Source organism: Nesoenas mayeri, assembly GCF_963082525.1.
Source record: "Nesoenas mayeri genome assembly, chromosome: 1".
In the NCBI taxonomy this organism is placed as follows: Eukaryota; Metazoa; Chordata; class Aves; order Columbiformes; family Columbidae; genus Nesoenas; species Nesoenas mayeri.
In genome coordinates, this window is record NC_137541.1 from 140665766 (window position 1) to 140679478 (window position 13713).

The window sequence follows — 13713 nt, forward strand, 5'->3', positions numbered from 1 at the left end:
GAAGAACCTTCTCCTAATGTCCAACCTAAACCTCCATGGCACATCTTCCTGCCATTCCCTCAGGTTCTGTCATTGGTCACTAGAGAGAAGAGACCAGCACCTGCCCTTCCTCTTCCCCTTGTGAGGAAGCTGTAGCTGCCATGAGGTCTCCCACAGTCTCCTCTTTAACATAACATCCACCACAACTTCAGTGAGCTGTTTGAACAACTGCCGCCCTTTGGCACAGAAAAGTTCCCCACAGTAATCGAAAAGCTCAACTTAAAAGAGTGAGAACTTGTCAGCTGTGGGACCACACAACAAGCACCCACAGACCTCAGCACAAGTCTCACTGCCATCCAGCCTGGGCAGAAGGCATGCTCTGGCCTTACTCTCTCCCCAGGATGTAGCAGAAACACTCATACCCAAACCAGTATGGAACATAACAGCTGTGCTTCTCTCTCCTACAGTGAGAAGAAGAAAGGAAGCACATAATAGCCAAGTTACAATCTCTGTACTACTGTGGTATCCAAGTTTCTTCTCAGGTTGTACTGGGTAATGAGGTATGAGTTATGAGGATGGTATATTAGGATCCATTAATATACTAACTTTGTTGGCACATGAAGTATAAGCTACTCCAAGATACACATTAAGGTGTTTTTATTTTCAGATCAGATTCAAAATATGCACAATACACTTCTGAAAACTGGGAAGTTGTCTTGTTTGGACCTTCAGTGAGTTCCTCAGCTTACTCCACCAATAACATTAAAGCCCATATGGCTTAAAAAAGTAGAAGTGTAAAGAAGGGGAAGGCGGGGGGGGGGGGGGGTAATCTTTCAGAAACTGGAGAACAGTATGAAATATTTCCCCTCAGTTCCTAAGAGTGAAAACAAAGAAAAGAAAAATATTTGAAATACCTGTGAGAGCATAGAAAGTGAACAAACACCACTGCATTGTTGAGAAACTTTTTTTAGTTTAAGCTGTTAGCAACTCTTTACCCACCAAATGAGAAAAAGCAAAACCACAATTTGTTTTCATTCTAAACACCCCCAATATTTTTTTTTTTCCTCCCTAGAAACTAAGTAAGATATAAAGATATTTTCGCTGCAATTCTGTGAAGCAGATGAGCAAATAAGTTTCATAAGATCAGAAAGTTCTCTAACGTGCTCCACAAGTGAGATGGAACACCAGAGTCAGGTTGTCTTACAGACCACAATTGTTAAGAAATTTACCTTCTTCACTGTCTGAGGCACTGCTCTTCTCTGGGAGATTTTCATTCTCATTCAGGTCCAAAGACTTTTCTAGAGACCTGCTCCTGACTAGCTTAACAGGTTTCCTTTCTGAAGATGGAAGAGGGCTCCTCTTTATTTTCTTCTCACTTATGGATTCCTCCATCTGAAACAACCAAGAGGGGGGAGGGAAAAAAAAAAAAAGCATCCATAATCACAGACCATTTAAGAGAAGGGAAAGATACTGTCGAAGAAAGGAATATAAAGGAAGCCACAAGTTCTATCTGCTCAATTACCACACAGTCTAGCACTAATCTCTCCCTCATTCCCCTACCCCAACCTTCCTTTCTCTTTATTTCAAACTTTCACTTTATGTGGTAACAAGTGACATACTTGGTCATCTGTACCGTCATACATAGAGCTGCCTTAAAAGGGATAGTTTAGTCCCCATCCACTGACCAGCACAAGCTGGTCCCCCTCTCTGCATCAACACTAGCATTTATAAATTCATTAACACAGATTATTTACTTTTTATTGATCAAGCTAGTTTTTTCTTGCCAGTTTAGCAAGGGGTCCAACAATCCTGAGGGGAAGCACAATGAAATACACAGGGCCTCCCTTTTTTCCAGCAAGATTAGATCATACCAATTATATAGTTGAAAGGTGTTCTTAATTTGTAGGGCACCATAATACCCTTTGACAAAAATGAAAAAGTTTTAAAACACTGTCTACAGCCATTCTACCTATAAAATGTTGCTTCTCAGGAACAAAGCAATGGAATATCATTTGCCATCTCCAATATAACATCCTCCAAAATATCAGTCACTGAATCAACAATGCAGCTCTTGACCCTAAACTATAATAACTGGTGGCTAAGCTTACATGCCATTGCACAATTCAAAAAGTTATTTCTAGTAAGACTGTATGCCCAAGGTTTGTACATCTCAAAACAGCACTCAAGAAGCTTGGCTACTAACTGTGAATCATAGTTTCCATTCTAAACCTCTGCTCAAATCTCCCATTGCCTCCAGCAGAACAGCTGGTAGTACAGCCCCCCCATATGCAGTTGTACACAGACAATAACAAATAAGATTAGGCCTTCTCAACTGAGTAGTTCAAATTCATCTGCAATACCATCATCCCTAAAGATTATTCAGCACCGATTCAAAAAAGCAAGAGCATCCGCTACTTGAACAGTCATAATGTACTTCCTGTACTCCTTGCCTTTTTTCAAAATAAAGACCATCTGCTTTTTTGTGTAACCAATGGCCATTAGTACAAGGTGGGTGGATAGAAAACAGACAGGCATAAATTTGACTGCAGTATAGGTAGGCAAAAATACTCCCTCAAGGTCAAAAAAAAAAGACTGCATCAGGAAAGCAGATCAATTAACAAATGCTTCTATTGAAAGGAGCAACCATGCCTACGGTTATATTCAGTCACACAATAGGAATAGTACAGACCCAACATTTCAATATCAAAAATATTCTACCAAAACATAAAGAAGACTGAAGGGAACTAGTTGTGGTTAAACAGTCTAAGAACTGACACAGATCCAGCACAAATCCAAGGAACTCTCATTGCACCTTGAAGAACTGGTGAAGATCTAGCGAACAGGTGGAGCTCTCACCAGCAGTACAAAAGCAGTCCCACTATGCCATGGGCAGAGCAGAAAAGTCAGGCTCAAGTCAGAAGACCAGAGCAACAGCTCCTATAAAGAAAGCCTTTTGTGATGTTAGGGACAAGTAAATTCATACCGAAACTTTTGAAATAATTGATCAACTCAAACGTAGTTTCCTCACTTCTATTTTTTTATTTTTTTCCTAAAGAGTAATGATTTTATGATCTGTCAGCTGGAATTAAAGGTGTATGATTTCTTCCTTATGTACATTTATCTCCTGAGCTAGCCAAGTACCACTAAGGTCTGTGCCAAGGCTTTTCAGCTTTTTAACCTGGGAACAGAAGGCCCCAGGACTGGGAGACTCTAAGGTCTCCCTGCATGAGGTGGAGGGAAGATGGTTGATTCAGACAGTCAATAAGGTGAATCCTACATTGTGAACACACATGCCATGACTGGTGTTGCACACAGACTTTCTTTAATCAACTACAGACAGCTATCAACAATATTTTTTCCAAGACAGGACACGCAACTCTAGCCAACACCTCCACCATTTCACGTCTCCCCCTGTAGAGAGCTTTGAGACTTACTTTGCCTATGACAGCAAGAAAAGAAGGGGTCAAGTCTCTTTCTCCCCAGTCTTTGGAAGATGATTCAACATGTTTTGTATCATCAATGCCATCATTTTTGATAAATGCATTCTCAGCACTACTGCATCCTTCTATTGCCCCTTGTGCTTCTACAGCATTTGCTGTGATCCTGGGCTTGTACAGAATATGTCGATATTCCTGAGAAGTGCCAAGTGACACACACAGCTGTACACAAGCATTATGTATTTTAGTTACACTGAAACAGTAATCTAAACAGTTTAGTTATACATTTATCAAGACTGCATTTTTACACTATGATTAAAGGACTTTTTAAAAGCCATTTATTCAAGGGAGAATCCTAGAAGTTTTTCCCTGTGTAAAAACCAAATCCCAAGGCATTACTGCTTACCAACACACTCAATTAGGTTTAGCACCTGTAAGAGACACCTCTGGGTGTGGCACTCAGTATGGTAAACAAAACTTCTTTTTCAGGAAGAGCAATTATTTTTACATGACATGGTCTTTTCCAAATAAGACTTATAAGTCCAAACCAAGACTACCTGGATAGATTTTTAGTTATCATAAAGAGCCCAAATTCCACCAGCATCCACAGACCTCTCTCACAGCTCTCTAAAAATCTTGTTTTATACTGCTAGGATTTCCATGAGGGATATGCATCATCTGATTCACCAAGTTTTTCACATCTGACAAACAAATGCCAGTGCTGTTTGCTGGGTATGAGTCTCCAGCCATTAACTTGGATTTTGGCAAAACTATTTAAAGCCTCTTAACCTCCAGATCATTTTCAGCAAGTGACAAAAACCTAGAATATTTATATGGGAGTAAAAACTATTACAAGTACCCCCTTTTTTCCACCTCCAATTTTTCCAAAGCAGAAACAGTAATTAGGTACCCAAACCTAGTGAATTTTACAAGAAACGCTTAAGCACTTTATTTGCTTTTTCAAGATACTTCCCTTGGAGTATCTATTAATCACAAGAAAATGTCCATAGCCTTTCAGGACCACCCAAGTACACCCAGCACACCTCATACCGCTACTAATGTGCTTGCCCTCCCGACCAGCTAAATACCTTCATAAATTCATACAATATCATGAGTGAAACACCCATGCTTGCTCAGTTGCATTAATCCAAGGCATTAAGGGAAAACACATCTTCACTATATCCAAGTGTGGGTTTTTTCACTCTTTCTTCTGAAATATTTCCACAAATCTAAGTTTCAAAAAGGTTTCATGTACTGACAGCAGCAGACTGACCTTTTGACATGGCTGAAACTCACACCAACAATGTTCTCTTATACGAAAGTTTGTTAATTTCCAAATTGAAGAGATATTATTGAAACCTGAAGATATTAATCCCAAATTTCTGACTATCTTCTAGACTACCATGAATTCTTACAGGCTTCTTCAGATTATGTTCCACATGCATTACAGATATGTGCTCACAGATATACAAGTTAAGCATATATACTTATCCGTTACAAACAGTAAGAAAGGCTGTGTCAGCACTTACTCCTGGCAACGTGCGGCTATTGAGCGATTCTCCTTCTGTCTGAAGCGTGGGTTCCCGAACTAAACCAATCATTTTAGGCAGTTTTTCATCCCTTTCTCCAGAATCATCACAAATGGTGGATCTGTCCAAAGCAAAAAGGAAGATTAGCTTTGGAGATAGCTTCTCATGTGTGATTTTTGCATTCAAACCATGGCTGTTCAGCTTATATTAAAAACTACCAACTCATTCTTCCTACATCTGGCTCATTCTCTCCAGCTGTTCTCCTCCCACTAGCTACCTCTCAGAAGATAAGGCTTCTGACCATGAAGTTAGTAAAACCAAGCACTGGTGCAGAGAGAAGTGAGTGCTGTTGGAAAAGAGGAAACGGAGATACCTTAGAACAAATTTGGAAACAAAATGTTTCAAGAAAATTGACGACAATTTTTTTTCCTGCATCACTTACTCCAGAGTTGCAAAGCAGTGCATTTTTTTCATTTTTTTTAATAGGACATTCCCCCCCCCCCAAAGTATTTAATAGGACATCTTTTGCAACTTGCAGCAAACTGTAGATTCTTTTTTCTAACAAACATACTCAGATAACACAGGATTGAACAGAGACATAAATTACATTGTTCAGTTTTGTAGAGCCATACTTATTTACATACATATAGACAAATTAAAGCCCCATTATTAGATTGACACTGGCAGTTCATAGGTAAGTTCACATTTCTTACAAAAAAATCAAGGCAAATATTTTTTTTTAAATCCACATACCATTACGTTATACCAGCTTCCTAATTGAAGCTGAGGACAATACAAAAATAAGCTAAGACCTCAGATATCAGGAGAACAAAGCAAAACGCAAGTGTTGCAGTCTCCATAGAGGAGGGGAAACAGTGTCTGAACATTATATATAGCTCCATGCCATTCAGTCCTTCCATATTGTTGAAGGGTGTACAGATCCTAACTAGACACCATCATGATAAAACATTGCTATATAAGCCATCCTGCTGATATCCCCAAGCAGATCCAGGGAGAACAAGGTCCTCCTATCTCCTTCTTCTAAGGGGCCTCAGCTGTGCTCCTACTCTTTTAGGCAACGAACACAATGAGGTTTTTATACACGCTCAGTTTATGTAGTTCAGTTCTTTGCATTCTCTAACTACAGGATTAAACTTTCTAGTAAGGCTACAGCAGCACTTTGGGAAAAGAATTTTTAAGAGGGCACTGCTTCTCCCCAAGTATTTCATAAAGCTTTATAGCCTCCCCTTACCGAGGCTGCCCGTTGTCCTCAGATGATGAGTGGAAGCTCTCCATCTCCTCACTGTTCAAGCCCAGCTCAGAGCCATAGCTCTGGTGCACCAACTGCCAGAATTCCTGCTTGGTCAGCTTCTGAAAGAAAGCAAGCTAGTCAAGAGCTACTGTACAGGACAGTAAGGCACAAGAAGTAAAACAGTAAGAAGTTTTAATTACGCCACAGCCTTTAACCTCAATTCTGACAAGGACTGAAAGCAGTTAGATATCACATTTCAAGATTGGATTTCAGCATTTTGGGGTACTGTACTCCTGTCTACTCCATATTCCCAACCAATTGCTGTTTAACCAATAATATCAGACATGAGAAAAATTGTTATTTCAAGAAAACACACTTGTAGCCACCACTTGCTTCTTCATACACCTCCAATGTTTTCACAGATATCTTCAAGGTAGCCACCTTGAATTTCAGTTGATGCAGCAGAAAATCAGTAACTGGTAGCCAGCCAGGGACTCCCTCTTTGATCTTTGGCAAACAGCTTAATAGATACTTGCCCGTTTCCTCAGGATGCTCAGAGTGCTTTACAAACGGTGAGAGGCTAACATTTCAGTCACTACAGACAGTGATGTCTAGGTCAGCCAACTAACCCTTTTGCCAAGGTGAGACAGGAGGCCCTTGCTTTTGGAGTAACAGCAAAACACCTTTTACATAAAATAGTTGCTTTTACTCAGTAACTGTGTTACCTTGATTCCTCACTAACTCTTCTCTTTCTCTATAATATCTCTGCCCTGCTCCATGAATCCTGACAGTTACTGGGATATATTTAAGTTTGCTCAGATCATGAGAAAAGTCAGGAAGTGGAGGTAGTATGACAAACTCTTATCAGTAATGTAAGCAAATAGTTTCAAAGTCCACTTCAGCTGTAAAGGCTTAAAAAAAAACAAAAAAAAAAAAAGAGAAAGGAAATAAGGTTCTGGGATTTAGTAGAGCTCTGACAGCAATACTAGCAATCTTAAGAAAGAGACACGACACTGGAAAATGTGCCTCAGCCACAATCCATATTGATCAAGGGAACAGACCTGTGCTAATGAGGCAGTAACACAAGTGCTGCTTACTATTTGCATGAAAATATCACATTAAATACCCATACATTATTTAAAGAGCTTTTAAATGATCCCCTCCACCTCCTTGCTCCACCTGTAGAGCGTTACACTACTTGCAATCTTAGACAGACATAAAACATCTGACCCACAAGCAGGAATGCAAATGCACAACCATACGCACCCTCACTGCTCTCCCCTCGGGACCGCCGGCACCTACCCACCCGCCTCCTCTCTCCCACTCCCCGCGCTGTGTCCCGCCCAGAGGGCCCCTGTCGCCCCGCATCGCGACAAACCTGCCGTTTCCCGCCGGGCAGCGCCGCTCCCGGGACACCCCGGGCCCCGCCGGCCGCCGCCGCCGCACTCCCACTTCCTGCTCGGCGGCGGGGCCCGGCCGGGGCCGCCCTCCCGCTCCCCCGGCGGCGGCTCCCGCCAGCGGGACCATGGCAGCGCCTTCCCCGGCAGCCCCTACCCTCCGCTCGGCCGGGGCGCCGCCGGCCCCCGGTGACGGCCCCAGGGGGAGCGGGGCACTCGAGGGCATCGCCACGGCGCCCGTCCCCGTCGCCAGGACAGCCACGGGTGTCCCTCTGCTCCCGCGCACTCGGTGCGGGACCCCCGCGTTGCATCGCAAGGGAGCCTCTCCCCCGCCAAAGAGGGGTAAAGCGTGCGAGGGTCAGGGCAAACCCAGCCCAGTTCACGTTATTCCCTCAGCTATTTTCCAGCAGAACAAGGTTTCAGGCTTTTCAGAAGGTGGCTGGCACAAGCATCCTATTGGTAGAGATCAGTTTCAAGGTATTTAATCCTACCGAGGGCAAAGTAAACATTAAAACACAAAACACACATAATAAAGCAAGGGTCGTAACAGCTAATACCAGCCTCCCTCTGCTATGGGGGTTTGTTCTACAAAGCAATGTAGTGCTAAAAACACATGCATCAACATACAGCTGCCTTGCTTTCCGCAGGCATGCTGTCTTTTGGAGCTGTAAACTCATAACCGCAACCAACTGCCTACAGCTGTTTGCATTAATGGCTAAAACATGAGAAGGCATTACATGGTTTCAAAATATGATTGAGGTGTATGTATCTTTAGACAGCACACCTTTCAAACAGAAATTAAAGGACAGAAACAAAGCCACTTTCACTTCCGTGGCTCAGCATTGCTAGTGCCTTTATTTCCAACCATAATAAAATAACTGGGAAATAGCTGAAGTCGCTAATTAAATTCACCAGCATGTTCTGCACCAGTCTGTGGGCAAATCAGACTGCCCTTGCACAGAGAGCTCGACAGCTTGAAGGAAAGCAGAGAAACTTCAAGCTATGCATTTTAGGAATCTATAAAGCTGTTTCCTGTGGTTTTATGAATCGATGTTACCAACTTCTGCTTCTAAAACAGGATTCTTGCACTCTGCTCAATTATTCCTACCTCAGCTAGACATAATTAGTTGTTAATGGTCACAGCCCAAGATCAAACCAGACTTGCTTTATTGTATCAGAAAGGATTAGTTCTGAAGGCAAAGGAAGGCACAAATTTTCTGGGTCAGACTTCTGCTTCTGAGAGGATGGTTTCAGAAGCTCTGAAGCTTGAAAGGCTGAATCTAAACATGAATTACTTTGCCCACTCAAGCTGATTGTCTACACCATCTTTTTCCCGCTCAGTTCTCTTTGTATACAAAAGTAAAGGCTACAAGAAGCAGCCAGGATACATTTTTGTGTTTTCAATAACACATCATAAAACATCAATACTTGGTTTCATGCTAGACGAAGTAGTGGCATGGCACAAGCAGTACTACAGAATAGTACCAACATAAGCAAAGACACTGATTTTTACCCCCTATGGACAGATGCAGAAATAAGAACAAGACACTCTGTACAGGTTTACTCCAGAGACAACCCCCCAGACACACACCAGACACCCACCAGGCAATTCCGATGTGGCAGTCTGTCTGATCGCTTGTTCCCAAGGGAAAACATCAAGCTCCGCTCTAACTGCCCAACAACTCAAGCCGCCTTTGACCGGTAAAACAACCCTCCATTGCACACAAAGGTGCAAATAAACATCTCCTTTTCACAAACTTCCCCGAGAAGCTGCCAGGGAAGGCCAAATTGCTGTCCTGGTTTCACGTTTGTCACAAGAAACACAGCTCATCGGAAATTCTGGTTCCTTCTCACACCTCTAGACTTACCTGCTAAAATGTCTCTGGAGACAGGTGCAAATCTCTACCCAGCAAAGCATAAGAACAACAACAGGAAAATAAATCCAACTCCAAGGAAGAGGACTCATGGGAATTGAGACCAATTAAGTTAAGATCTCGTTCCACTAGAAATAAGGAGCACTGTGTTTGTTCAGGATTTGAATGACCTGCCTAATTAGATTTTAATTTGTTCCTTCTCCCTTAAACTGAAAGGATATTTGACACCTATAATCTTTAGAAGAATAAAGCAAAAGTATAAATGTAATTCCTTTTACTGTCAATAGCAGCGATCAGTAAACTTGTTTCACCAATCTGAAAAGTCTGTTACAAAACAGGAATTTTGGCTGATTTTATAAACTGATGTATTATTGAAAGCCTTAGTGGATGTGGAAGCAGCTATCTGTTTTATCAAGACTGGTATCATGTCTCTTCCAGACCCACATTAATGACTCCTTATTTTCCATGATGCTTCCCCTTTGACCAGGACCATTTAAAAAACAATGGCAAAGTAAAAGCCTAAGAGACTCTGAGCACATTTTGTAATAGGAAAAAAAAAAAAAAAGTAGAATTTTCCTTTAAAGAAAAAGTATTTACATGGATATTTTGAAAAACATAGCTTAAGAAAGGACCATCATAAGAGGAAGGTACTCACTGATTCCCAGAGGATCCAAAGTTGAAGGGCACCAAATGCACAGTACTGTACTCTGAGGAAGATCTGAAGCAGCAGCTATGAGCTAGAAAATTACAACTCAGATAAGTGGACCAGGAGTCCTATCAGAACAGTGGCTCCAACCTGAGGGAGAGCATCCTCAAGGCCTAAGTAGGTTTAGGCATGGAATAGCATATAACCATTTACTGTTCTCCCTTACACAACACAAAGTAAACAGCAAGTAATTTCTGACAGAAAGGCAGACTTTCCAGAAGACTCCTTGCTCAGCTGTTTAGGGCACGCAACACTTAAGAGGTACAAGGCAGAATGGCCACAAGATGGAGATCTGGGAAAGGGCATGCTGACCCTACTGAGAGGTTCTGCAGAGGACCAAAGCTTCAGGTATATCAGGTAAAGAAGGTAGGTCACTCTTCAGAGGTGAGACTTCATAACATGAAATCTCTGCCCAGGAAGCACTGAAGAGGCTAGAGCCTGAAAGCAACCTCTGCACAAACATGATCTGAAGCAAGTGCAAATACAATACCTTGGATCCAAATTCTGCAAATTGGGGATTATTTACCTTAAGGTTGCACAAACCATCACTATTGGCAGCTGCACTCAAGAGTTTTACTTCTGACAACACCAGAATTACTATATTTCATAATATAACAGTTGGATGTCATCTCCGGGTCTAGCAGATACACTCCAAATAAAAACTAAGTTATCCATAGGCTTTAAAATATTTAGCTATCCGCAGAGGAAACATTAAAACCAGCTCCTTGTGGAACTGGTTCCAGAGTGAGATTTGGGTTTTTTTGTCACAAGTCTTACAAATTCTGAAAGGATCATTTTGACCACTGAAGGTTTCATATACTCAGGGTATTGCACACCATGCCAGAGCCTCAAGATGTTCGAGATCTCTTTCAAATGTATACTGTCCCTGCCATAGTGGGAGGTGGCAAGAAAGCCACAAAACTGTTTGGATGCACCAACTGCTTTGTTTTGGCAACAGGTGAGTGGACAGCTGTCATTCTAGCAGAGTCAGTGGATCCAGCTGTAACAGCTTCAGATTCTACTTTCACCTCCTCAGTGTCCCCCTATAGCTTGATGTAGTTTGGTTAAAGAAGGGAGAATCATAGAATGCATTTTGAGTCACCTGTCAGTCTAACAAAGAATCAGACATCACTAATACATTGGGAAAGCAGGAATTCAACCCAAGAGGAATCCTGTTCTAAGAAGCAGCTCCAAACATATCACATCAAAAAAAACAAACTAAACCAACCAACCAAACAAAAAAACCCCAGAATACCAACTACATATACTTCATGGTAATACTCTATTTTACAACTGAGAAGTCCAAGTAGATGTTCACATAACAGACTCGCCTTTCAGCATACTTCAGCGAGGATATAAGAAAGCTAATAGCAAGATTGGATAGAAAGAATGATGAGAATTCCAAAACTACACAGATGCACCGGTCCCTAAAACCTGCTGGCTTAATTTCATTTTACATGCAGTCCAAACCTTCTACTTTCATATCTATCCTGTAGTTACTGCTCTAAAGTGAGTAATTGTTCCTAACGTGACATTCATTTCCATGGCAAAGAGTAGAAATGCACACAAAAAACCTAACACTGAACAGCACAGAAGCTTGTTGCCTGTGTTCCAGACACATGGATAGGCTTGTAGACCTGAATGGCCATACATTCACTCTCCAGCACCACAAAGTAACCAAAGTCAATTAGCATTCCTGATAAAGTTGCCTAACAAAAGAAAAGAAGGTCACATAGCTAGTACACTGTGGTTTTTTTGCAGTGCTACTGCTGGGTTCAAGACAAGATGGTTATGATCTTACAGTTAAATAATATTATATTTGATGGGGGACAAGAGGTTTGCAGGAAACATTGGTTTTGCCTTAAATGGCACTTTCCTTTATTTTCAGTTTTTGTTTGACAAAAAGTGTCTCTATTCTGCCCTAAAATTTATCTAACAAAAAACCCATGTGGGTACTATTAATACATAAGTAGTACAACAGCTTTAACCTTTAGAGACTACTGTAGTGCAGTTATATATGGATATTTCAGTGTTCAATTGCAACTGTGTTGAAATATTTAAACAAGAGTCATAAACAGGAAGAAATTGGTTTACAAAAACTGCATTACTTACAGTGATGTTCTGCAAAAGTGTTGGTACATTTTTAGAAAGAAGATTAGCTTAAGTGTCCACAAATTGGAATATAAATCAAGCTAACTAGCAGAAGTTGCCAAAATGCACTTCCATATCATACAGCCTGCCTTTATTGCATTTATTCAAGGTCAGGGGAGTTGTAATGAGTTGGTTGGCAAAGGTTCAGCTAGCTTATCTGGGAAGGTGACTTTCAGCTTTTCCCTTGAAAAAAGCTTTCACTGAAAAGCCTCTTGCCTTTTTGATCACAAATTAGCCATAGAAAATGTGAAGCAAATGCATGCCAATTTAGTAACATCTGCTTGAGTTGGTAGTGAAGAGAAGCATGCAACCTGACTTCAAAGAGAAAATTCTCCATCAACAGCAAAGTTGTAGAGGGCAGCATGAGAAGGAAAGGATGTGAAGGTTATCTAGGATCTTAAGTACAAGGAGCTGAAGGAGAAAATTAAATTAGATTTCTGTGTCAGAAAGAAAAAGCTAATTTCCTAAGGGTAGTCTCCTAACCTCCAAAGACACATCTGCTTACATTAGAAAAAGATTATTTTGTTACTTAACCAGAGATACCAGCACTTACAAGCCTACCTTATCCAGCAACACATTCTGCCATAAGCGGAAGATACTGAGGTAGCTTCTGTCTCTTGCACTGAATGATGTGAAAAAAAACTGCAGGAAAAACAAAGTGCAAAAAGCTCATTTGTCAGTATTTTCAAGATACCTTGAATGTCCTAATGATTTCAGCAATGGCATGCTTCTCTTGCATTCAACAAACCTGGGTTCATATTCCTCACACTCCACACATTTTATCTCTTTTAGTAAGTAAGCGTTAGCTTCCCCAATATTCACATTGTTTATAATGACAATTGCTCTTCTGGGCATCCAGTTGCAATCATTGGTACCTTTGGTATACAGGAAGAGCTTGCCCTTAACTAACTACAGTGTTACATCTTTCTCCCACTTCCAAATAGGAGGTGGGGAGAAGGAAAAAGGGAGGAAGGGAAAGGGGGAGAGCAAAAAAAAACCCAAACATAAGCCTATTTCTTCCAAGCCACAGCCCTTTCCATCTTTCCACTACATATTCCTTTACTAATCTTTTCACATGAGAAGATGTGAAATTAAAATAACTAAAATAGGAGATCAAATTAGATGCATCATATGCAGTATTAAAATCTTCCCCATTTGAAAGTTTGCCTAGCAGAGAAAGAAGTTTATCTTCCTTGATGATGAAAGTTAATATTTAATAAATTGAGAGGGAATAGTCAAATACAAGGAATCACAATCTGATCACAAAGAACAGTTTCACATTCACCCTTGGAAACCTATTCTTTCTATTCAGTTAAGAATTATTATTTTCAAGGCATTCACATATGTATCATGACGTGTGTTGCATATAAGAACATTCTGCATCACAC

At 41.0% G+C, this 13713-nt stretch overlaps 1 protein-coding gene across 1 annotated transcript in view; it reads right to left on the reverse strand.

The window, feature by feature from the left end:
• GRAMD1C (GRAM domain containing 1C) overlaps positions 1-13713 on the reverse strand; it is a gene marked incomplete at both ends in the record, with an annotated part of 55480 nt that overhangs the window by 15289 nt on the left and 26478 nt on the right. Inside the window, 4 exon segments of the mRNA XM_080362084.1 lie at positions 1209-1371; positions 4946-5066; positions 6198-6316; positions 12887-12967. Coding sequence (XP_080218210.1) covers positions 1209-1371; positions 4946-5066; positions 6198-6316; positions 12887-12967 — 484 coding nt within the window.